General features: G+C 38.7%; 1 protein-coding gene across 1 annotated transcript in view; it reads right to left on the bottom strand.

The window, feature by feature from the left end:
- The window catches only part of MTA3 (metastasis associated 1 family member 3), a 208,757-nt gene that overhangs the window by 91,093 nt on the left and 90,320 nt on the right, over positions 1 to 27,344 (bottom strand). The window contains exons 8-11 of the mRNA XM_067565049.1: positions 25,867 to 25,966; positions 18,249 to 18,437; positions 11,302 to 11,376; positions 845 to 903 (exon numbers count right to left, since the gene is read on the bottom strand). Coding sequence (XP_067421150.1) covers positions 845 to 903; positions 11,302 to 11,376; positions 18,249 to 18,437; positions 25,867 to 25,966 — 423 coding nt within the window. The remainder of the gene's footprint in view (positions 1 to 844; positions 904 to 11,301; positions 11,377 to 18,248; positions 18,438 to 25,866; positions 25,967 to 27,344) is intronic.

Raw genomic sequence — 27,344 nt, 5'->3', positions numbered from 1 at the left:
TAATCCTTCCTACTCCCATAGCCTTGAGGAAATCATTAATGTGAAAGATACGGATTATTGTTCATTCCCATATTTACAAAAACAGATCTTTAGCATTACATTAAAATCCAAAAAGCTAAATAACTAAACACATTATGAGTACAAAACACAAAAATAAAAAGATTTTATTAATAGGGCTTAATTCACAGAGAACTGATTTAGAGCTGTCCATAGCTTTATCATTTAAGGTCCTCTCATCATCTAATTGGTTTAAGAATATCCTTTATGAACAAGATAAAACTATAATTGCAAGGTAAAAGTATGTGGTTTAATAAACAATAGCTTAGACTTTGAAATGTTGCATTTATATACACACACATATAACACCCCTCTAGGGAGATTCTAAAGAGATTACTTGGCAAAATCTGCTTTATTAATGGCAACAAGGGCATATTATGTATATTACCAATCCAGATAGCATTTTAACCAGTCTAATTCTTTTTGGTATTACTTCCATTTATCTTATTCAAGGAAAATGGTGGACAAGAGCAAACAGATGAATTAAATACAAGGACCTCACAAAGACAGTGTCATCATCAGTCCTTGCCTTAATCATGTTTTGTGTGACTGGCACAATCGAATTCATATGTAAATAATAAGCCACAAGAGGATTGAACCTTGGTATCCATCAAGTTATTATAATTTATTTGTTTTATATAGTACATCTTACATGTATCAAGAGCATTATCAGGTCAGGTCCATTTTCTTTCATTTTACTGGTCTTCTGACAATTGTATATGCATTGTTATCTATACATTATGTCATATTAATCAATGAGACAAAATATAATATTTGCTATACTTACTATGTTGGGATGTATACTTGTTTCAATTTACTTTCAGCTTCAGCTGCTTTCAGACGTTTCTAATTGAAAAGATGAATATATTAAGCACTATTTTTAATACACTATTAGTTTTTTATAACAAAATATTTAAAGACTACTTCTGCTTGGCTTTTATGAGATCACAAAGGCCCTGAAATTAATTGTGGACCCTAATAACGCAAAACAACCATCACTGCAACTCTGACTTCTTACTATTTTTAAAGCATAGCATACTCCAATCCATTCAGTAAAAAACGCATAAACACCAACAAAAATATTACAGTTTTACAATACAGAGAAAAGAAAAGGGAGCATGAGAGAGAGAGTGCACACCCAACAGCCAGGATTCAGCATTCACATTATAAAATAAAATGCCTTCTAGCTCACCTCAATAGATGAATAAGAGTCTGTCTACACTACGAAGATTATATCAGCAAAGCTAATCACCGTAGCCATGCCAGCAAAACTCTGTGGCGTATATGCAGCCTACACTGACAGAAGGTGTTTTTCCACTGGTGTAGGAAGACCACCTCCCCGAACAAACTGTAGCTACATCAATGGAAGCATTCTTCTGTCGTCAAAGCTGAGTCTACACTGGAGGTTAGGTACACTGGTACTGCATAGCTATGTTGGTCAGGAGTGTGGTTTTTTCATGCCCCTAGCTGACATAGTAAGTCAGCCTAACTTTTAAGTGCAGACCAAGCCTACGAAAAGTACAGAAGAATACAGGGAATGGAAAATAAAGATGAATGCATGACGAGTCCTTCAGAAATGACACTACCGTGTACTTTTGATTGAGTGTGTGTTTTCAGTTAAGCCTATGGAAGTTAGGTGACTAACTCCTTTAGACTCTTTTGAGCAGTCCAGACCAAGAACCTAAGAGCAGCATGGCAACTTTTACTGCTAAAATATTCTGTTTAATTTACTTGGTTATGATTTTGTTTATACTTGATACCAACATATCTCTCAAACTCAGAAATATGTTGTATATTCAAACTAGCATTCATAGTTCATTTAGGATAGAACTATTTGGCTTATCTTCATAGACATACAGCCAAGACAAAAGTTGTTCATGAGGCATGTTATAACATAAATCATTTTGATGCTTTGAGATTTATATTGTAAAAGAAATTTCAGAAAATAATATGATTTATTACTGAAAATTCCACGATGTTATGACATGAGACAGCACAACCAAGGCATGGAATCTTGGAAGTTAGCAGAAAATACTTTGCTTTTCCCCTCTGCTAAAAAAGCATGTTTTAGAACTCACCAATTAAATTACACTACATGTTGGTTGAAATCTTGGCCTCACAAAGTTAATGAGAGCTTTGTCATTGACTTCCACGGGGAATTTCATCTGCTGTATTTTTACTGTCCAACATCACCATGCCTAGGGAGGTTTAAGACTGTGGTTTTGTTCCTCATAATACATGCAAAAAAAACAATGTAGATGTCTGATTACACATCATATTGCAACAGGATTTTATAGTGCCTAACACCTGATATAAAATCATGAGTGTGTGACAAGTACTAAACCCTTTGGCAGCATAATATTCTCTAGTTTTTGATCAATCTAGGTATAAATGCACATGCATATAAGCATGAAAAAAAACACACAGGCCACCAATCACAGTAGCAGACAACTGGTGTTTTATAGTAAATAAAGCTTATGTGGGGAACATCTCAGGCACTGTGAGAAATGGTAGTTTTTTGAAATGTTACGATGAAAGAGCAATTATTGCAATATCCTAACCTCCAGTTGATGTATCCAGTGAGTTGCACTATATCACTGAAACGATTCACTTAAATCCTTTGTCTACATATATTACATGTCTACATTTAATATCAGAGATTCAAACATAAAAAGTACCTAGCTTCACCTATAACATCTATGAAAACCAAGTTTATGAAAGAATAGTCTGTTTCCTTTTAAAATTGTCAATTAAATTTCTATAGGAGATGAAGAAAAAGACTGACAACATTTGCCAAAGCTCTTTGTAAGGAGCCAAAACAGTTGTAGTTAAAGATGTAATGTGTCTACCTGAGCTTTGCAAAAATTCTGCCAGCCCCACAAATCCATTCTGTAATTTGAACAAAGGCCATGGTAGAACCTGCTGAAATGGATTCAGTGATCAACTCTGGTTCTCCTCAGCAACTGGATTCCAATTTTCTATAAAAGGGTCCTTGACTGTCCCAAGTTGACCTTCTTGACTTTCTAGATTAAAGTGCAGAAGGGATCGCTAACTGTCATAGCAGCATTTGAAAACCCAGTACAAAACCGTGCACTGGTGACATCAGGTGTGCCCAATGGCTCACTACTACACAATTTCTTCAAAGTCCTTATGGAATGGGAAACAAACTAGGGTGGAGGGGTTCTCTGGGGACTGGAACAGCCTCCCTTCTCAGGCCTTTCTGCTGACGGGTGTCAATCCTAGACAGATCCAGGACTTCACAAACTGCTGCTCCATGCGAGCCAGGGATCTCAACTGCAAAATGGGAGAGGGACTTCTCCCTCCCTCCTCCTCCCCAGGGAAGCCCTACTCCTTCTCCTCCTAGCTCTCAAGGACAGTGGAAGGGCACTGAGACCCAGAAGGCAGTGCCCTGGGATACCCTCCCAGGAGGAAGACTTTGCTGTGCCCAGGGCAGAGAAATAGCAGGAATGGGACCTCATGCCCCTGAAAGGTCTCTTGTGGTGACAGGAAGTGCAAGCTCTACTGCTCAGCCATAAAATCCTGTAGATTCTGGGGGAGAGCAAACGTGCTATCTCCATACCAGGTAAGGAGTGAAGGAAGAGCAGGGTGGACCTCGGATGGGGATGGGGACACCCAGTATCTCATATCTTATTGTGTTCTCTGCCTTAGCCCTGACACCCACATTAGGCTGGCCAATGTCTGCCTACATAAGTTTGGGGGAAAGGAAGCTCTCTTTAGGAATCACAGCTCAGAAGGAAGATTTCAAGAGGCACATGGGACACAGAGGCCCTGACACAGAAGGCACTGCTTCAATCACTGGTACTGCATTTCAGTCAGGATCCCACTAAGAATTGTGATGCAGATGGAGCTTGCAGAAAGAGTGTTGGCTGCCGAGAAGAGGGGCTGTGTTAGGAGCAAATTGCTGAGCAAAAGCTAGACCAGATATACCTGTGCCAGCTTCATACTTGGGCTGCTCCTTGCAGAAATGGGTCTGTACTGAACAATACTTACAGTCTAACGTTCCAGTTAATGTGGGAGTAAGTTACTGTGCTGTGATGAAATGGGGACTCAACAAAGGGGAGCCAGGTAAGGGCTACCAGCAGTAACGATCAACAGATAAATAAGTGGCCTTGAGAGGTACCTAGGAAATCTTTCAATAAACTAAGTATCTTCACTGTCACTGCAAACTGCTGTTCAGAGGCAACCTATAGAGAGGGCTCATGTATTCCACAATTTTGCAGCATTCATCCCTTGCTGCAGAATTATGCTCCTAAAATCACATCTTTCATTAAATAAATGCTCATTCCTTATGGTGCCTGAAATAATCTGGATAATATAAGCACAGTATAACTGCCTGGGTTGGCAGAGTCTGGAAAAATAGCTCTGACAGGGGTGAACTGCCCCATTCATGTTAGTCAGCCCTCTGGATTCCACAGCTGTGATATCTGGCATTTTTCTAAGATACCAGAGAACCCAGCATTTTTGCCATTTTCCTGCGGTCCATACAACGTTTTGTTTCATATCTCCCTGTCTTACTGGGACCACCCTTCAGCTGCCTCTTGCTTTCCAGCTTTTCCTACCAAAGTAAGTCAATTGGCTTGCAATGCCTGTTCCCTGCACTGTTCTATGGAAACAGGCAGCAGGAGTTTGGTGAAGCATGGCTGAAGTCCACCTTGCACCCAGAGAGCACTGGGAGCCAAAACGTTGGGAAGGCTGGAGAACTGTATCACAGTTGAGGCTCAAAGAGACAGGGACATGAGCTTCTGATGCCTATTACAAGTTCCCTGGCACATGCAAGGGGAAGAAGGTTTGGAGCCAGCCTGCATGGACATTTGTGGTACTTGAGGCCTGTGACATGGAGCCAGGCAGTCTGGACAGCACAGAAATAAATAACACTAAATCCTCGAAAATAAGTAAAAATAACCACAAATTTTACATTAATATGCATTTTCAACTATGAGTCTTAGCCGTGTATTCATGTAAGACAATGAAAAGGAAGGGTATTTCATTGTGACAGAATTAATAGACAGGAGAGAGACAAGGATTCATTTTGGGACTCAGAGATCCAGCTTATTATGATTTACTTAAGAAAAAACACCACTTAAAAGTAGGATTGTGGGATCAGTGCCATGTTCCTGAATGAAACAGATCCTCCGGCACTATGGATTGAGAAACTACGGCATAATCAGGGGCAAATGTTGCAGTGGAAACCCTATGATGAGATGGCAAAATAAAAGTAGATTTTAAAATTCTCTGAGCAGAAGGAAGGCCTAAAGAACAGGCCTGATCTTCTCAGATCTTCTGATCTTCTCAGATCTCTAGGGATTTGGTAAAGACACTATGAAAACCCTCTCTTTTCAAGTAATGTACTAATTGCAGAATGCTGGAAGAAGAATACATTGTTCTTTCATAAAAGTCATGGGTACCAATTTTATACACAATTTCTATACAAAAACTGGTGAGAGACTAAAAACCATATCATAGCTAAGATGATATAGAATGACACAATCATGAGTCTATGATTGTCTCTCTTCCTTTTCTCCTTCTTTCTCATATATTTGGGAGTTTGTGCCCTACAGGTCGTGTATAGGTGAGTAGATGGGCACATTTTATCGAAAGTTGTCAGAGGACAACATTGCAAAGAGGAAAAGGGCTTTCCCTGCAAGCCCTAAGCATGAGATCATCAGAGCAATACAGGAAAACTAGGTAAAGGAAAAAAAAGTGGCACCACAACTGCCCATAAATCTTAAGGGCATTTGCATGGGGAAGGAGGAAACAATCCCCATCCCTATTCCCCCCACCCCACCCCCAAAAGCCCACAAGACTGAGCCTACACAGAAGGCAATATAAAAGAAATAAGCCGTATGTGGTAGCTAAATTTTAGTCCCACTGGGGTTATGTGGGAATAAAATTTTACCAATTTTTTCATTTTTATTTATTAAAGTGGATCATATGCATTATTATATAAAATAATCATACATACTATTTTATGTATAAGCTAAAATTTGGGGGAGTGAAGGCCAGATGCATGAAAAATGAAAAAGCAATTTAGCATTTTACATTCTTATTTACTAAAACTACTGTTAATCTTATACACTTAGGTATATTACATTGCTCCCTAGAGAGAAGAGTGGTTGTGTCTTGCTTCAATCTACATTGATCTGTCAGATTACAAATATTAGGAGAGGGGATGAGGGCATAGAAAAAGAAGATCATCGACATGGAGACTGCAATTTTGAAGGGAAATCTTGGACTACTGAAGTCAAGGCACAGGACGTGATAAATTGGAGAGGGGTCAGAGAAAAGCCACAGGAATTATTCAATGACTGGTAAACGTTCCTTATAGTGAAAGACTCAAGGAGCTCAATCTGTTTAGTTTAATAAAGAGAAAGTTAAAGGGTAACTTGATCAAGTGTATCTAGACAAAAAAAAAAAAAGATAAGACAATCCAATGGCTGGAGAGTGAACCTAGACAAGTCCAGACTAGAAATAAGGCATACACTTTTAACAGTTAGGGTAATTAAAACTTCATAAGGGATGTGATGGATTCTCCATCTCTGCCTACTTTTAAATCAAGATTGGATGTTTTTCTAAAAGGGATGTGCTAGTTCAAACAGGAATTCATTCAGCAAAATCCTATGGCCTATGTTATACAGGAGACCAGACTAGACGATCATAATGGTCCATCCCAGCTTCATAATCTTTGACTCTATGAACTGACTTTAATGGGGCCAGGATTTCACCCACACTCTTTTACTTTTGATAAATGAAAGACATCCTTCCCAGGAGCAAATGTTCTGAACATCACCACTCTAAGGAATATACTGTGTCCCCATTTAAGTAAATGTGTAGCAATACCCAGTTTTTAACAAAACAAGAAATTAATGAGACCTAAATATGATCTAATGTCTTAACACAATAAATGAGCAATTGCTCTAAAACACCCATTCTCTACAGTAAATAAAATGTTTCGTTTTGCAGAAAGAACAACATATGCCTAAGGGCATGTCTACAGAGCCCTACAGTTTGGACTACAGGGGGTGTAAATAGTAATGAACACCAAAGTGCTGCACTGTAAATCTCCCATGTGGACGCTGTGGGCATGAACTAAAAGGTTCCTAGTTCGCAGTAATGCAGTCTTCTTCAAACAGGACTACATTAATGTGAAGTAGAAATCCTTTAGTTTGCACATACAGTGTCCATCCACAGGGATTAAGCGCAGCCCTTTAATCTGAACTGCGGGACAGCAAGACGTGCCCTTAGTTCATTTGGGTAGCATATATTCTGCTTAAGGCTTAGCCCTGGTCTACACTTACCTGGAAATTCGGCAGCAGTCGACGGGAGTTACGCAAGCTATGCAGAGTAGCTTGCGTAACTCCCGTTGACTGCTGTGCTTCCCTTCTGCACGCCGTCTTCACTGCACTGTGCTGATGGGAACCACGTTCCCGCCGGCGCAGCGCTACGCCACCTGAGGGGATGGATTTACTGTGTCGACTCCCTGATCGATTGAGCGAGTCTACACTGACTGCTCAATCGATCCAGAAAGATCGATCTGAGGGCGGCGACTTTGCCGCCGTCAGTATAGACATACCCTTAGTGCTGATTCCTCCTTACACCTAAGCCAGAATTTTAAGAGAAAAAACAAATGGGAAAATAAGAGAATGGATCTACAGTGAGTCAGTCACCTGGCCTCATTCAGTTCCAGAATGCTGCTATATCAGGTAGTATTCATGAAAAATACCAGTGTGACAGCAATAATAATTGAAGTCCTAGATTTACCTCCTTAACAGGGTCAGTGGAGGCAGCAAAGCTTGCTATACCTATTTCCCTTCACCTTGACTTGGCAGGACCACCCTCTGGAGGTGAGGTGGAAGATGAATGTCCATGCACATTAATCATTGCCTTTAGCTGCCAAGCAAGATCATCAATAAGTGATAACTGTCATGTGAAGACCTACCCTTTGGACTGAGATGATCTAGCCAATTCACATGGTGAATAAACAGTCATTGGAGAGTAAAGTTTTCAGATCAGAGCCAGCCATTTAAAGCTGAAAGGATCCATATACCTAGAGCCCGGCACAGATGGAAATATCCGCAGATTTGCAGGGCTCTACATATATCCCAACCTCACCCATTCCAACTCCCCTGGGCCTTCCTACCCCTCTGAAAAGAATGTTTTCAAGCAGGCCCACCAACAGCAATTCGGGGCCCCAGGGGAGAACAGTCCCATCCCGCCTCTTCCACCCACTGCCCCACCCACAATCCACCCCTGCTCTGCCCCATCCCCTCCCCCACTCCACCCCAGGTCCTCATCCCCTCCCCACGTCCCTCTCTCCACTCTCTCGTTCGGTCCCCCTCCTCTCTTCCACACTCTTTCTTCCCCCAGGCAGCGAGCAACAGCCAAGGGGGCTGTGCGGGGGGGGGGGGGGGGGGGGGGGAAGGGGAGGGATGCAACGAGCAGCAGCACGAGGGCAAGCAGGGGAGGAGAGGAGGGACGCAGGTGGCGAGCGACAGCGGGGAGGCTGAGCAGGGAGGGGAGGGAAGGAGCAACGCAGTGAGCAGCAAGGCCTGGGACGGAGTGTGGGTGGGGCCGCAGGTGAAAGAGGCCCGGGACCTTTTAAATTGCAGGGCCTCAGGGAAATTGCCCCCTTTGCGTCCCCCTGTCAACGGGCCTGTTTTGAAGTATAGCTCCTCTCTGAAAATATGTGAAAATAGCACTTTCTTGCTGAACAAATTGTCTCCATGTGTGACTGCTGTTTACTCTGTTGATTAAAAAAATATATATGTTTTACTAAATTTTATTCCTTTAAGCACTGCAAAGCCAACTCAATGGCAGGATCAAGTTCTGAACTTACTTACACCTCTACAATGTTGTGGTCTCCAATGGAGTCGCAGCGACTTAAAGGATAGAAATGGGATATAGTGCAAAAGCATTTGGCATACAGCATTTTTATTACTGATGATGATGCATGTATGAAAGAACACAGCTTGACTATCAGATTCCAGGATGACACTGCCGAGTTAGGAGTCAGAAGACACATCTTTTGAGTAGTTAACCCAACAAATTGGTTCTGGATGACCATAAAAACACGACTCTGATGCCGTTTTTACACAATCACTTTTCAGAGTTAGAGCTACACTTTTAGAGCAGTGACTTGTGTAGAAACACACACATTTACTCAATAAAATGGCACACTCTAATTGGTATTTGCAGCAGACAGGGTCTATTAACGAAATCCTAGTGAATTTCTCAAAAATTTTGTATCCCAGCATCTTTCCCAACCACTCTAGAACAAATATTTCCATCCACGTTTTCCATCCAGTCAATCACTTGCCAACCTAACAGTGTTGATATGGATTTGATTTTCAGTGTGATTCATCCTTATTTTAAGATACTTATTTTTAAGTAACAGTTTTCAATAGAAATAAATCCTCTGACGCACTCACTTTAGCTCCCAAATTTCTTATCAGTAACTGTAACTGATTCCAGAAAGGCATCAAATTTATATATACTTTCACTTTTCTGATTATTTCAAATTTCTCAAAGCTCAGCTGATGACAAAGAACTGAGAAATGCTACAGCAAATCTCTGGCTTGCACATTTAATGACACATATCTGGGGTGACTTTTAGTTTTAGGCATATTTATAGCCTCAACTTCCCAACTGGCAAAACCTTTCCAAGATATAAACTTGTGGTGCAAAGAAACAGATGAAAAGATGATGAATCTCAAACTGAAAATACATACTATAGAAGCACAGCAAATCATGACATAATTCCCTCTCCCAATTTCCATGCACCAACAATTGGAAGATGCACCCATACCATCAATAAAATAGAACTTAAGCTAGAGCACGAGCAATGATCTCTCTGATACACTACAACAGGATTTGGAAATGTTGCACAGATCTGTCTAATGATAACAACAAATTTGTTTTCAGCATTCTGCATGCAATATCATTACTAATTTTAAAGCAGTAGGTTGTGGACTTAAAGAAATGAACTGTGAAATCACAAATCAAAAGAGACTATTTTATTATATTTTGGAACACCCAATCAAAGACTACAGTATGTAAATACACAATGAGGCAAATCTTGCAGTAACCACTAACTCTAATATCCCAATGCACGTACACCAGGATAAAAAACGCAGCATTAATATATTTCTGCTGCACAGGCAGCAAAGTTCTCAGGCAGGAGATCACCACATCACTTGTCTGCCACAGAGCTTGTGACTGAGGGAAGCAGACCCAGGAGGCAGTTGCCCTAGTGAAGGGGGTGCCCTGAGGGGAGACACACTCCACTAGTGTCCTGGCTGACTTCACCCTGACTGGGTCCAGAGTGCTGAGCCTGTGACTGCTGTCACAGAGCTCTTCACAGAAGCTGAAGGACAGTGGGGCTGGCAAGGGGTGGCCAGCACATCTGGCCAACAGCACAGAACCCCATGGCCAAAACCACAGAACCAAAGAAAGATGCAGCCTGCTCCACCCATGCTCTGGAGCTCAGTTATGCAGAAAACTAGACACGTCAAAGATGCCATCCTTCAGACCTGCAACCTGTCTAAGCGGAACAAAGCTCTTCAATGCAAGCTCTGTTCTGGCTCAGAATTTGGCCGCATGTATATTCATTGCTGTTATTTCTATGCTGCAAAGACAGATCATAACTGAAAGACATGGCTTCAGTTTTGATACATATAAAAACCAAAACTACACAACTGCACCTATAGCAACTGCTATGGAAGGTGAAATAATTACGCTTCATGAAACTAATTAGATGAACTAAATCAGAGCACTGTGGATAGCCTTCTCCCTCCTCTTCAGTGTTGCCTTACATGACCTCACTCTGTAAAATGGCTTGTTCAGCAATTTAAAAAAAAGTCTCAAAGGATAATGCATATTATCAAAAATTCTAGAAGTTTCTCTCTTGTTTTAAATGTGCAATTGCTATAGTCTGCAAACAATGCACTTTATTTTAAACATGCAACCATTTAACCCTGATAAACCAGGTTTTTAGACTGATAACTAAATCTGGGGAAATGAAACTGCAGCAAAACCATCAAATCAAATTAGGTATTTTAAAACCCCAACTCCCAGAAATAGTTTTAGAACAGGTCTTTTTCAAAAGGTAGAGGAACATGCAAGTCTTTACAAAATACTATTTTTCAATTATTTTTGTACAAGTCCATTGTTTTATGACTATTATAGAATATTACAGATCCATTCATACTGAAAAAGCCATGAAATTACCTGTTGTACATATCTGTCAGTGGTTTTCCACATGTAATAATACTCAATGATGCTAGTCAGCGACTTCCAAGGGAGCTGAAAAACATTTGGCATAAATTAAATAAAATCAAAGTGTTTCAGGAACTTTAAATATTATTTAAAAAAAAAAAAAAAAGGTTGAGAAAACGTTCTTTGTATGTTAGAAAGATTCAGAATTAATACAAATAAAAATGTTAAACAAAGCAAAACATACATGGGGATGGATATTTTTAAGCTACATGCCTAAACCATTGGTTCTATTTGGTGTGGTCAATGCAGAATCCAATGCAACAGCATACAGGCAGTGCCATAGCATATATTTCTCCCTCTTTTTTCTTTCTTTTTTTTATAAACAACAGTTAAAGAATAACACCACGATTAGAACAAACCACCTTCACAGGACTGACTGAGAATCTCACAGGAACTTCACATGTGAAAATATAAGCGCCACAATACTAGCTCAGTGCCAATATCACAGAGGTTGGCTGTCCCATTATCATTGGTAGTGCTAGTGCTAATATTAGAGGTGGGCTGTCACACCATGACCTTCCCCAATTTCTGCCTAAAGCTTCTACACCATAGATGTATTATTGTATTATTATTTAATATCTGTATTATTGTAGCACCTAGAAGCCCCACTCAGGGTCCAGGACCCTGTTGTACTAGACGCTGTACTAACACAGAATAAAAAGACAATCCATGCTCACAAAGAGCTTACAATTTAAGTATAAAACAAGAGACAACAGAGGGATCCAGAACACCTAATGGGGGAGTGCAAGGAAACAATCAGACAATACTGGTCAGCATGATAACCTATGGACTCAGCATACAAGCAACCTCGCTGTTGTCATGTTTTTTACACTAACAGTGGAGTAGAAACAGAAGGGCCCAGAAAGGGGCAGATGCTGCCATTTGGAGCAAATTTAGTGCTGAGGCTAAAAATTGTGGTAAATCTCTGTGCCAAATTGAGACAACAGATCTTCTATTATATCTGTGTGCAAAACAGAGGCAACAGATCTTTTATTACACCTTTCACAAATGTACATTTCTTTGTGCATTCGAAAAGGATGTATGTGTGTGTGAGAGAGAACAGAGCAGCTATTATATCTCCCAGAGTTATCTAGTCCACCAGACAAATTATCTGTATTGCAAACAAGGAATTAGTCACATCTCTTGTAATATTTGTGTTTGATTATTTTTCCCAAGAGTTGAAAACGTATTGCTATTTTATTTATTTTACATAGACATTAGATTAGGAAATTTAGCCCTGCATTAATTGTAATCTCTGCATTCCATTTAGGAAGTTAATGTTACAAAGTCCTAGGAATGCAAGGGGTGGTTTTTAAAGCACCTTTTGCCATTTTACCATGTTGGCATAAAGAAGAAATCTCCCTTTAAAAACTGACTAGTGGATAAGAGTTTAAATAAGAGGTTATAATACATAAATCCTAATACTGTTTCAATTCAACAGTAATCATCAGATTGGAAAATTTTCATCTTCTACCTCTCCTAATTCCACTGCCCATTTTGACCTACACTATTCCCATGTTGACCATTTGTGTTTACCATATTTTATACATACCAGAGAATGAAACAAAGCATACATTATTTTGCAATTACGTGTGTGTGTGTGGTGTGTGAGTGAGTGAGTAACACGTTTCTCTTTTCAACATTCTTCCAGCTTCTCTAGTAAATTTTTAAAAAATCCAGGAAGGAGCACATATTGACCTCAATATATCAGCTCTGCTGAGCCACTCTCCAGTACTTGGCTCCATACCTTCTTGAGACTTTACTGACTGGATTTGCACACAATAGCTGATGCAGCCATCAGGTGGTGGTTTCTCAGAGGGGTCCTACCACAATAGGCCCAAAGGAAGAGGGGAGATGCATTCACTCCAGTAAATGCTGATCAACTCCACCTTCCTATTACTTTAGCATAGCCCACCTTAGCTTCTCCACTGTTATTCATTCTGAGTATGGTCATTGCTAATTGGACCCCTTTGTTCATATTGGAGGCATCCACAGCACCAAAAAGTACGTTTCTCTAAATCTCACTAATAGTTTTCCATGATGTGGCAACACCAGTATGGACAGCCATGCAGAGTGCACCAGTGAACAGGTAGTCAGGATAACACAGGAAGCCATACCTTTTCTACAATTCTTGTTCTTAACTGAAGGAAGCCTGCTTGGCATGCTGGATGTGAAAACCCTGTATTCCAATTGGCTACCCATGGGTCTTACTGACAGATGAAGAGGACTCAGTATTTGTCCAGAAAAGTGTAACCACTTTATGGAAAACAATTAGTGAGACTTCTAACTGCCACAGAAGTTGTAAACAGCTACAGAACTGTATATTCTCATTACCGAATTTTATCATGCATCGATCACAGGAAAGAAGAATTACCATCTGTAAACAGATGTGTGATGTTTATGTAAGAGGAAGACTGGCAGTGAGGCAGCAATGACACAAAGACATGTAGAATTGATTTGCGATTTCACCAGCTGCCATAGGGATGGAACCTCTGTTAAGCATGGAAAAGCTAAACTTGATTTTCAAATATTTAGCTTGGAAATGTACATGCATTTTTAATCCTCAAGTCACCGTTCTATATTGTTAATAATTTAGAATCTTCAGCATCTTTTTTTTTAACATCTTTTATTTTCATTCCCAAGACATTTGAGACGCAAGAGTTATAAATCTCTGGGGGGAAAAAACCTGAGTATACAATGAAAATGACAACAGACCCTTAAATTGTAACAGCACTACTGGGCAGTCACTACCACAAGTGTCTTAACTCTCAGACCAAGGAAATAGTCCTCTTTTGGGGAACACAAGGTTCTCTTCTCTTCCCATTCTAATATCTTTACGTATGAACAAATTCAAATGTACACTCAATCCAGTACATTTATGCTCGTTATGAGTCAAAAGTTCTCAGGAAAACAGGAGAACAAGAAATGAGGTCCTGATTTTGCAATAGTTGATGAGAAAATAGCAGCCTGACAAATTACTATTCAAAGCCTATTTTGGAATGTTATCAAAAATATCAGGAAAATAAAAATTAAACAGTATACAATTAAGATCTGTTGAAAAAAGGCAAAATCCTTTACACAAATTAATTTACCTTAATAAACTTGTTTATTGATATTAGTTCTCGTATACTTTACACTGTGAATAGGTCAAGCTCTATGCAATGCTAATTATTACTACCTATTGAACAGTAAATCAGGCTGCAAAAGGTACTGCCTCTAAAGAGCCACGGTATAAAAGTGGAAATTGCAGCTGCCAAGTTTTGCAAATCCAAAACTATTCTGAAAGCAATATACTTTAAGATGTAGACTTAAGTGGTCATTACGTTAAGTATTATGCTTTTTGAGTGTCACAACCAACCACTTTCTGTCAGACTAGGTAATCAACATGTCATATGATCAGCATGTCTTCGCTGACTTCATAGAACAGAGCTCCAGACTGTCCTTTGATACTAAGGTACCTTTATTAGGTTACCTTTGAGTCAAAATATATTAGCACACAGGGATTCTAAGTGACTGTTCATCAGATAAGTATTACTTTATTTAACTTTAACATTAAGGATTAAGTCTTGCAATGGATTCTTTTAGAAGAAAACATCTATATTTCTAACTCAAGTTTTTTTTTTTTTTTTTTTTTTTTAAAGATTTCTCCCTTTTTTAAGACTATACTGTTAAAAAACAGCAAATGTGACTACATAAAACTATTTCAGGGAGCGGCTGGTTGCGGTTTGCAGGATGCAGCGATGTGAAAAAACTCATGCAGAGTCCATAAACTTTGGGAACAGGGGATGATGTTTATGAACACATCAAGCCTGAAACGGAGAAGGTTCAAGATTTCATGAAAATATTTAGCACTTTTAAAATTTACTAGTGTAAATATTTTTGTCTATGATTTTCATTGCTTACCTCTAGCTCACCTGTGATTAATAGGTATTTAAAGAATTTTACTAGTAAGTATTTACACAACAAAAGTTGTCAAGGAAATAAATATAGTTTATACTATTTTTCTTATTTTTAACTTCTGAACATTGTTTGCACAAATAACTTATAGGAATTGATTTTGTAAGTTTTTCCAATCTTCAAATAAAAAAAAAAAACAGAGCCTACTGAGTGTCAGAATCCTTTAAATGACTGAAAGCCTGGAAATATTAGGTATTATATATAATTCTCACTATAAAACTGACTAATTCTACAGGAATAGATATGTGAAAGATGTGTGCGTCTAAGGATGTTCTAAAGGTGACACGTTGCTTTTCTAAAAGTAGAGAAAGTGACTGAGGGTAGGAGGCAATCCCACTCTGACTTCAGAGAATATAACTGATCTGTGCTCCTGTCAGTTTTTACTCTGACGCAGTATTCATATGCCTTCAGCTGAGCCCAACAATGCTTTTCATTCTCTCTTTATCCTCATTTAAACGAGAACAAATGGCTCTTTTGCCTTTTTACCTTCTTTTTTGGTCCATCAGAAGTATTTTAAATAGTTTTCAGTAGGCTGTTTCAGATTTCCAGCATTTTTGTACATTATGCATTCAGAAGTGATTTCTGCAACATTCGAATGCATTAACAGGAGTGTTCAGTTGTATGCGTATCAACAGAATCTAATTAATGTAACACCATATAATTAAACTTGGAAGGACTACATTTTAACAGTAAATGATGGTAAAAGCTGATTTCACTGTACACACAGAAACCAACTAAAAATTATTTTCATTGATGATAAAGATAAAGAAAGAAAAATGCTTCCTGAGAACTTTTATTAGAGTTTGATTTGAGGATATTTTCTTCATATATTTTGACACGTGATGTTGACAATTTGTGTTTTAACTTTTTGAATCTCAATGTCTACTGTCATGGAATAATTATCGTCTGACCCCTCCCATAATTTCCCGCAAATGTGAAAATATAAATTGATACAAATAAAAAGATGCTTATAAACAAATAGTGATATTATTATATGTCAAAATTATAAAAATAAAAAATCTACATATAATAAATTATGTAGAGAATAAAAGAATCATGTAGGAAACCCCAACAATAATGTTTACATTTATTTGGCCACAGTTTACACTAAGGTTCTATTTATAGAGTGTTAATAAATGCTTAATATGTTTTAGACAGAAGTAGTAGTGTAACAGATGGGTGTTAAGCACATCAGCAGGCGTTACAGACTGTAATAAGCAACCTACTGAGCTGAACTCTAAAACAATTGAGGAACCATGTATTAACACATCTATTAACCATTTATTAACTCTTTATAAACTACTTATAAATGGAACCTTAATATAAAGTGTGGCCCCTTATTCTTCATTGCTGGTATCACATTCTGCCATGAGTATGAGCTGAATCCAATGGACCTTTCTTCCTTGAAAACATCAAAAATCCTGTAGCAACATACTCACATCTGTTCAAAAGGCAGCTCGTCAGAGACACAATACCCTTCTCTTCTTGTCCATATTCATTTATATTTATTTCATTTTAGAATTGTGAAAGTGAACTGACATGTACAGTATTGGCTGTGGAAGTAGAGCCTTCGTCACACTACCCCACATGCTTGTTTGGGAGGGACTTCCAGTAGAGCTGAACAAATAATTGATTTTTTGGTTTTGGCTGGCAACCGAGAAAAAAAGTTGTGTTTGGCTGAACAAAACATTTTATTCAACACAAAATTAAACATTTCGTTTGGGAGTGTTTTTAATTTTCTTCTCTCCCCACCACTTTTTTTTCCCTTGAAGTGAAAAGATAGATAAATTTCTAAATGAAATGTTGTTTCAAATCAAAATGTCAAAAACGTTTTGGCTTTTTTGGAATCCCCCCCCCCAAATTTTCCTTTCAGCCAAAATTGCTTGCCAAATTCAACTTGAATTCATGCACTGTTTTGGTCAACCCAAAACTGCAGTTTTTGGCTAACAAGCTATTTGAAAAAAATTGCTCAGCTCTAACTTCAAACTTCATGTACACTTAATATGTTGTCTCCCTACAAAGACTGCTAATAAAGGTCCCAGTTGGTACAAAATATGATAGGGGAGCAAAGAATAGTAGACATCCATCCACAAGGAACTGAACGAACTGAGATCTCTTAACAGAGGCTTAACGAGAGAGGAATCTAGCATGGACACATACAGTTTATTCATATGCTTTGGTTATAACAAAATGCCTTTGTTTTGCATAGACCTTAACCTTTTTGCAATCACAACCCAACATGACTAACCTAGTAGCAGACTTTATGGAAAGAACTGAAGCGTCTATCCAAAAAAAAAAAAAGAGTTGCAAGCAAATTACCAATCACCCAGGCAGTCAGTAATTAGTATCAACTCCATCCCATTACTCTGCATTAGGACACAACAAATGAAAGCTTTGCTGCCCAAAACTGCAATACTTCAGAAACAGATATAGCACACCTGGGAGGGATGAAAGAGTGTTTCCTTCCCTGTTCACAGGTACCAAATGCCTAATGTATCAGAACAGCTAAATCCGGAACATTTTTAAAAGCTGCCTGACTAAGGATTTCCCCCATTGCTAAACATAGAAGGAAAGGTTGGGATTTTCAATGCACTTTAGGGACTTAGGTGCTTTAGTGCCCCTGAATTTCAATGGAATTTGGGCACACAAATTTTCTTGTAGGATCCTGTGAAAATCCCAGTCAAAATACATTAGAATTTAGCCTATTACCTAATATACACTTAACAGAAGGTGCCCCAGGCATTGACAAACTTCTTTCCAAGATATGTCACCTACCAAGAAAGGACTTTTTTATTATTCTGATAATATACTTATCCATTTGGAAGTACAAAAGCATCTCCTCCTTAAGCTAATCTTCCAAATCAATGGAAAACAATTACAGCTGCCATGGCCAAAACACAATTAAACATGAGAAGAAAAAAGCGCATTAGTTCTGCACTTACAAAGTCTTGTCGTATGTCATTGAAGTCTTTGCCATATTTTTCCAAAGCCTCTTCAAATAAACTGGCTTCTGATGCTGACCATTCTTCCATTTCATCTCTACATAGAACAGGTCCTCCAAGTGGTACCAGAACACTAATGGCACTGCTCAAATCATAGTTGTGCTTATGCAATGTATCCATTGCATGGAACTAAGGTAAGAGAAAGAAAGAAAGAAAGACAGACAGACAATTGGTGAATTAAAGAGTCATCAACCACGATCACAACTAATAAAAGTATTATATTCTATAGGCTGTGAAACATGCCTTCACTAATAATGAATGTAGAGTTTATCCTGTTACATGCTGTCAGACGGAAGAATGCCTGCATTGTTCTTGATATGTTGTTAAAAGCTACAGTATTTAATGAATTGCCTATAAATTAGCACACATTTTTTAATAGATCTTCAACAGTTCCACTTAATGGAAGGCATGTCACTTTATACCAGCTGAGGATCTGACAGTTTTGTTTTCAGTGACCAAAGGTTATAAATAATGCTAAATCAGATATACAAACTTCACCTTGCCCAACAACCTCTTTTTCTTTTCTTTTCTTTTCTTTCCTTTTTTTTTTTTTTTGGGCGGGGTGGGGGAGGGGGAGGGAAGACAGACAAGGAAATCATCATTAGTTTTTTTCATTATCACCATCATAGTGAACAGCAGATGAGACAATTTTGTCCCTGGTATCCAATATGGTTAAAGAAAAACTATGCAATAAACAACTGCCATCTTCACTCAGATGATCTCAAGACATTATTGTATGCTGATATCACTAACAGTGATGAGGAAGATGAGTAAAGAAATAAACAAATGCATCACAGTTCCTCCTCACAGAAGATGAGCAATAAATAGCCTTTCTGTCTAGAGTTCTATATGCACACAATCTCCAAGACCTCAAACCATTGCTGCTGAGGCAGCTGTTTGGGTGCTGAAGGTGTAAAGACTCACTCTGAAAACCACAGCAGCTATTTCTTAGGACAAACTTGTCAGGCAGAACCTAAAGGAGTGAAGGGGCCAGATTTATTTTTTTAAAAAGGCGGGGGGGGGGGTATAGAAGACTATTTCCTCTTTTCAACAGAAGAGGCTGCTAAATATGAACACAACAGAGCAGCATTAGTTCTGTAGCAGCTTCTAAGGACCATATTGCAGCCATCACAGATCTCAGCACTTCAACTGGCGGCCTTTCCAGGGAATGCACCAGTGAGAGTTTGAATGTTTGAAGCAGAATGGACTGATGTGCTTACATGCTGGTGCTGATGTAAATTTGTAAAACCCAAAGGTGTCAATGCAAGAATCATTGCTTGGACCTCACTGCTATCAAGGAGGGAGGTTTAAATGAGTATCTTTTTCGTCTTCTTCTATGTAACCTCAAAGCTTATCTCCATGGAAGTTTCCATAGTAGCTGAAATGAATTGTTTGGATTTTAAATTGGCTATAATTCTGAAAACAATAGAGATCATTGACCATTGAAGCTATTTTCAGTTATTCATCTATAGCAAACACAAATATGTTTGTTCATACTTTTTCAAAATGTTTTAAATATTTTTGTAAAGGTTCTTAGCTGAACCTTTAGGTCTTCGAGATCTTCCCGACTTTCAGTATGCCTTGAGAAGATGCCTTTTCAATCAAGTACTACTGGTGGCAGGATCTGCTTGATTAATTTAATTTGTAAAAAGCAATGGCTTTCTTTTATTCACTTTCTCCTACCATGTACTTTGTTATTTAGAACTGAACTCACATTCACCCTGACTACAGATTGTCTTGAGAAGTCACTGTAATGGATAAAATTAGTATCATGCTATCTTAAGACACAGAATAATCTGATCAGGCAAAGCAAAGAATTTTGGAGTTGAACGACTGACTTATTATTTATTCATCCTGACAAAGAGTAAAACAAGCAATCTGAAAGACTGAAACTAACAATATATGTAACACTGTGGAAGGCTGATATACCTGTTCAGATTTAAATCTCAGCACTCATGGAAAGCACAGATTGCATTTCTGCCAAGCAGCTGCTCAATCAGAATCCATCTCACTGACGAGTGACAATTGAGTGAGAAAATGGCAGCCTTGGTCTTGTTTTTTAAATGTTAATTTTCAGGAAAAAGTTTGATTATCTTTGACTACCTAAACATGGATTAGTTTATTTTATTTATTTATTGATAACAAAGGTACTTTGGTTGCTTCGAAGAAATAATTGTATTCTTCATTCAGTTGGTCTGAAGCAGTCACTGGATGCTGAGGCAAGCCCCAGGAACAAGGCCTTTGTTTTTATTCTATAACCCTACCCCCTGCTCACGCAGACACTCCTACATCATCATAGATGGGTAGAGCTGGCAAGGGCAGAAGCAGCCTGAAGAGGCTGCAGCAGCCCCAAGATCACCAAAGAGGGGAAAGATCACATCTGTGTTTGTCTGCTTCCTCCAAGGATCTGGGGCAGTCTAAGGACCAGAGGGAGAAACACCCAAGATGTGATCCACCTTAAAATGGAGCCAGTCAGATGGGAAGAAGTATTTATGACATCCTCCAAATAGGAATCTGAGGTCTAGGGGGAGAAACACCCCTCTCCAAGGAAGATGGTGATGGTATCATCCTACTGTAATTTAATTATACCTTAAAATTCTTACGGCCCAATCCTGCTGAAGCTAAGTGCTCCAGCCCCCAGTTCACAAAACGAGATACTTCACATGCAAAATTCAGAGGCTATCCTCTTTATGCTTTGTTACTTTCAAGAAACATCTTAGAACATCTTTTGTTTCCTGATATACTAAAGTAACACAGGTGCTTTGGAGCTAATTCCACTGTAAGAGGCAAGCAGAGCAATTCTGTCTACCTAGCTTAGGTTTTGTTAAAATGCCTATCACCATCTATCTATGCACTGTCCAAGAGTTAGGAGGCGGGGGAGGAGGGAGGGAGAAGCCTTTGGGTTTCCTGTCTTCTTCCTCAAGGCTTTTACTTCTCACACTGCAATATGTACAACTGAAGAACCAAAACTCACTGACCTCTCACACCACAAATCTCAAGTGTGTAGTGACTTGGTGTGTAATCCCCCTTGCTCTAAGGCATCCTCCCCTTCCAGCATCCTAGCAGTTAACCTTATAGTCTCCTGACTTCTAGAAAGGGGATCTAATTGACCTGCAGTTTCCAGCCTTGCCTCTTTACCATCAACTGTGCACCTAGATGGGGAAGTGTGAAGATAACCCTGGCCTGCCCATAACCTGGTAGGACCTTTGCACTTAGTCCCATCATTCAAAATCTACCCAAAGTTATAAGCCTTGCTCTTGTTTACAGAAATCTTCTTTAAATCACAACCTATTAGGAATATGGCATGCACATGGGAGCTTAAGACACTGCTATATCCCCATTAATTAAACTTGAGGTGCATTGACTAACTGCTACTAAGAACAAATTTAGTGCAAAAATTTACTAAGGATTATATACTCACATCACATCACTTCCAAGTGATAATTAAATGCATTAATTAGCAAAAGTTGTGGTGTATCAACTTTAAGTGTCGCTCAAAACATATTCACCAATTAACCATGGAATGTGGCACAAATGATTCTATGAGGAGGAATATGTTTTTTCTTAATTTAGGAGGAAAAAACATGTGCATTGACAAGGAGAAAAGGAGAAGGGTTTTAAAAATGTTAAGAGAGTAGACAAGTGAGAACGAACAAACAGTATGGCAATAAAATCTGCAGTAGCTTCTCTGGTGTTTTATAATAAGACACATCTTCTATTAAGTGTAATGGAAGTTAATGGATCATTTGCAAGGCACAAACATTCATACCAACCCTTGAACACTAAATCTATCAGTTTAGTGGCATTACTGCAATATGTACTTTTAAAGCATGTACAGGACTACTGTAGGGAATAATTTACAGCATTAACCACTGAACTGTACAGTAAGAAGGGTCTACATTCTGTGGGATTTACAGAATATTCTCAATCCAATAAAATCTTAAAGATAAAAAATTAATAAAATGAATACAAACACCAAACTAGAGAACTATTCCATAGGAAAATACAGCCTAAATAATGTAAAGTGAATGGGAATTTGTCACTGAAGTAACATCAGAAAGTGTGAAAAAAAAGAAAAGACAGTATCTTTGTTTAACAGCTATTTACAGCATAAGTATTATTCAAGACATTAAATTCTATCTTTGAATACCACAACTGCCTTTTTTACATCACAGTAGTCTAGACTCAGATAATTTCCTTTTTAATTGCTCATAATATCTGAGAATTGGGGTTGGTGAAATATTTTTCCTATTACAACAAAAACACTTTATCTAAACCAAGTATTTACAACAATAAATCCCTGGCTACTGACTTTGGGATACAGTATTATGTTACCTTATTTTAGCCAAATAACTAGAATTGTTGTCTCAGTATTCTTTCATTATATTGCTATTTATGTTACTGTATCTGATTCCCTCAAGCAGTATGCACATATAGGGGCATGTAATATTGTGCACGCATTCCAGTGCATGTTATTCACTCTCCACTGCAAGTTCTCACATTTACCAGAATGTGTATTTAATAACATATTTTTGATTTTACAATGATACACTACGGGGTAAATCTATCATCTTGACCTCCATGACTGCACTGGTCCAATGCAATTCATTACCCAAGAGGTGGGAGGACTGAATTTCAGGGAGCTACAGGAAGAGTGAAGGAGAGAAATGGGGAGCAGTTGATAAGGCATAGTTAATATGAAATAGGAAAACATATGAGAAAAACAGATCACAAACAGAGACAGAGAAAATATGAAGTGACAACCAAATCTGAAAGGAAATGCAAGAGAACATGCATTAAGAACAACCACGCATTCCAGTTGAGCAGGTAGGTGATCTATGCTGGTGGGAGTTACTCATTAGGGACGTTAGAGAAGACCAGAACTAAGAAACAAATACAACAAATCTTTGTGGTGTTAAAATAAATATACCCCATAATACAACATGACTGAACTCAATACATTTGCAATATGTGTTGAATTCAGCCATGCTGTGTTAATGAAAACATTTATTTCATAGAATCATAGAAAATTAGGGTTGGAAAGAGGTCATTTAGTCCAACCTCCTGCTCAATGCTGAACCAACCCCAGCTAAATCATGCCAGCCAGGGCTCTGTCAAACCGCGCCTTAAAAAGGATCTAAAAAGATGGAGATTCCACTACCTCTCTAGGTAACCCATTCCAGTGCTTCACCACCCTCCTAGTGAAAAACTTTTCCCTAATATCCCTAATATTTCCCTAAAATATAATATATCCCTAAAAAACTTTTCCCTAATATCCTAGACCTCCCCCACTGCAACTTGAAACTGTTGCTCCTAGTTCTGTCATCTGCCACCACTGAGAACAACCTAGCTTCATCCTCCCTGGAACCCCTCTTCAGATAGTTAAAGGCTGCTATCTAATCCCCTCTCATTCTTCTCTTCTGCAGACTAAACAAACCTAGTTCCCTCAGCCTCTCCTCATAAATCATGTGCTCCAGCCACCTAATCATTTTTGTTGTCCTCCTCTGGACTCTCTCCAACTTCTCCACAACTTTCTGTAGTGGGGGGCCCAAAACTGGATACAATACTCCAAATGAGGCCTCACTATTGCCAAATAGAGGGGAATAATCACATCCCTCGATCTGCTGGCAATGCTCTTACTAATGCAGCCCAATATGCCGTTAGCCTTCTTGGCAATAAGGGCACACTGTTGACTCATATCAAGCTTCTTGTGCACTAGAACCCCCAGGTCCTTTTCTGCAGAACTGCTGCCTAACCAGTCGGTCCCCAGTCTGTAGCTGTGCATGGGATTCTTCTGTCCTAAGTGCAGGACTCTGCACTTGTCCTTGTTGAACCTCATCAGATTTTTTTTTGGCCTAATCCTCCAATTTGTCTACGTCACTCCATATCCTATCCCTTACCCTCCAGGGTATCTTCCACTCCCCCCAGCTTAGTGTCATCTGCAAACTTGCTGAGGGTGCAATCCACCCCATCCTCCGGATCATTAATTTGCAATATACCTTCATTGAAATGTTCATTTTACCGAAGTCAATTTATTAAATATCCTTTCAAAAGTAGCTATTTTGTCTTTTACCTAGACAAGAAGATAGAAAAGAACAGGATTTTCAGCTGGCTGCCAAAGCAGTCACACTCTCTTACTATTACAAAAGCTTAGTACATATAGAGTGCTTGTCATCTTCAAAGCATTATACAAGCATTAACAAATTAATCCTCACAACACACCTCTGTCCTGCATAAGTTAAGAAGTCTTATTTTATTAACAAAATATGAAGAAAAATCATGTAAAGGACTGATAGTACAGAAAAAATCAGATGTTCACCAAAGACTTAATGTTGCTAACTCCATCTCCACAACGTAGGATTTCTGAAAGCCTCCCTCCTTACCGTAGTCAACAGGAATAATTTAAATGTACCTATAATATGTGTTTATGTATGTGATGAGTACATCTATATATATACATACATATAAACAAACATCCATATAGCTAAAGTTCCAGAGGGAACTGACGAAGTGGGTTACAGCCCACGAAAGCTTATGCCTGCAGAAATTAAATTTGTTAGTCTTTAAAGTGCTACAGGACTCATTGTTTTTGCCATATAGCTAAAGATATTTCCTTTTCCAAAATTCTTCCAACTGGAGCATTTAAACTGACTGATCACTTCCATGCCCACTTCCTACAGTATTTGGGGAAATGAGGCCACATTGAGGGGTAGCTTGGAGCTGTGTTCCACTGTCTCAAAATGTGTGAGGCTCTGGAGACCTCAGACAAGGGATGCATACTAGTGTGGTACAAGAGAATGATATTATAGAGTCTGAGGACAAAAGGAGGTACAAGGCACTGAGGGTCAGAGAAGAGGAGCAGAAACAGGAAAAGAACATGCTGGGTAGTGCTCTAAATGAGATGGTATAATAGTGAGTGCCTAAAGGATGCCTTAACAACAGTTATAGCCATAATCTGAAATGTTTTTTTTTAAGAAAGCAGATTTTTTGGAAATATAATGTTTTAGGGGTACTATACAGACTCTACTGAAACACACCTTCAGCCGTAACCTTTTTTAAATATAGGTTTAATAATAGTATCAAGTGAAACACCCACTTCAATTATTTTGCTGAAAGCAAAAGACAATATGGTAAAAAAGGCAATCTCTCTTACGTCACAATAATTTTGGTGAACTAATTAGCCTAAAGCTGTTTTTTTGTCTCTCACTGCTTTTGGTTTGTATAAGGTAAAAACACACAGCTTGATTTTTACTGATTCTCATTCATATTTATCAGGCACAAACACTGATCTGATTTTTAAAAGTAACCGAATGGTTTAAAGCTACAAATATTAAATGTGGCAAAACTACACTTTTCAGGTCTGATCCTGCTTCTGCTGAAGCCAACTGGCATTGTACTACTAACTTCAAAAAGAGCAAAAGCAGGGTCTTAATGCACTCATGCAGATATTGTGCATAATTACTTATCTGCTGGAAAGCAGACCTGAAGCAATATGGTTTGCTGAGTTCTTACCATTTGCAGAACAGTATAGTTATAGTATTTTTAGCAAACCTCTCACCAATGTAATGTCTCGGGAAGCAGCAGCTGCACTCATGTGTAAACTAGGTTGCCTGACAGAACTACTACAGTCCAAAGCTCGAGCAAATGTGCCAACCGCACTAGGGGGGAAAAAAAGAAAAAGGATGGTTAAATTAAATTCACACATTTATGTAAAAGATGATTTATCAGCACATAAATTAAAAATCACTTGCAAAATAAAACACATACTGTAGTTCTGAGGTTGCAATTTTAAATATTTTTCAAACCTTTATAATGAAAGAGAGCAACCTGATAAAAAGTCATGATTTCTGATTCAAACAACAATGTACTAAGTACAAAATATTATTAAATATACAATTCACCATTTTAGTAGTATGAGAATTAAAGGCAATTTTGTTTAAGGGCAATCAGACAAAATCCACAACTGTTCCAATGTGCTGATTGCCTCATTACTGTCAACTCAAGGGCCCTGGTTAGCTTGGATTTTTTAAATTACAATTTTTAAAAAAGGTGAACTCTAGACAGCACTTGACAAGTAAACAAATATCACAAGAATAAATGTCACAGTGCTACTCAGATGATTTTACAGTTATCTCACAGGTAAGTTGCAAAAGTAAATGATTAACATTTCATCCACTTTAGTCTTCTTTTTTCATATGGCTAGTGTACAGCAGCAACTACAATTTCACTTGAAGTTGATCGATCCAGATGGCTACATCAGAAGTGGCAGAATTTATTGCAGTGATGCCTCCTTCATATTTATGAACTGGGCAAAAGATGGTGATACGTTTGATAGTTTGTTGTGGGGAACCACACTCACATGCCGAGGAGTCCTTGATTTTCCATTTGTGCATCTGCCATGGTTGGTTCCGATTCGGTTCAGAGTTGACCAAAATGTCCATGGGAGGTCAAACCCAGGAACCTTCTGCATGGGATTCAGCGCAAGGTGCTTAATGCTTCCATTAGAAGGCAACAATGGGCCATTAGCTTGTAACCACCTAAAATCTGTATTTTAGATTTTAGGTAATAAACTGAAAGCCCCTACTAGCATGGCTAATGGAAGCATTAGCAGTGTTCAAATGGACAGAATTTAAGCATGCATGACAGTGCATGGCAGGACAGAGGTAAGTGTATGTGATATTCCTGAAGAAATCCTTAGGACAAGGGTCAAAGACTGGTAACATCACAACACAACAGGGAATGGGACATCAACAAAAGAGGATAGAGTTAGGTTGCAGGCCAGGGCTGGTGGGTATCTTAACTGTGTATTTTCTGTTTTTTTACAGGTTTAAGTGTATTTGATGCTCTGAAAGGGTATGAGGCCCTTAACTCTGCATTAATGGTGTTGAGCAGTAAATTTCCCTTGTTTTTTGAGGAAAAAGTGATGACAAGGAAGGCATGACGGGGTCACCTGAGAGGGGAGAAAAAAATGGCTTCTTCTAACACCTCACTGCCACTCAGCTAACAGCTGTGCCTTCATCCTGGGCCCTTCATGCC

The sequence above is a fragment of the Emydura macquarii genome, unplaced genomic scaffold (genome assembly GCF_026122565.2).
Source record: "Emydura macquarii macquarii isolate MOO-44397 ecotype Brisbane River unplaced genomic scaffold, CSIRO-AGI_Emac_v2 contig_2676, whole genome shotgun sequence".
Taxonomy (NCBI): domain Eukaryota; kingdom Metazoa; phylum Chordata; order Testudines; family Chelidae; genus Emydura; species Emydura macquarii.
The sequence above is the reverse complement of the archived record's forward strand: the minus strand, read 5'-3'. Positions and strand labels throughout refer to the sequence as shown.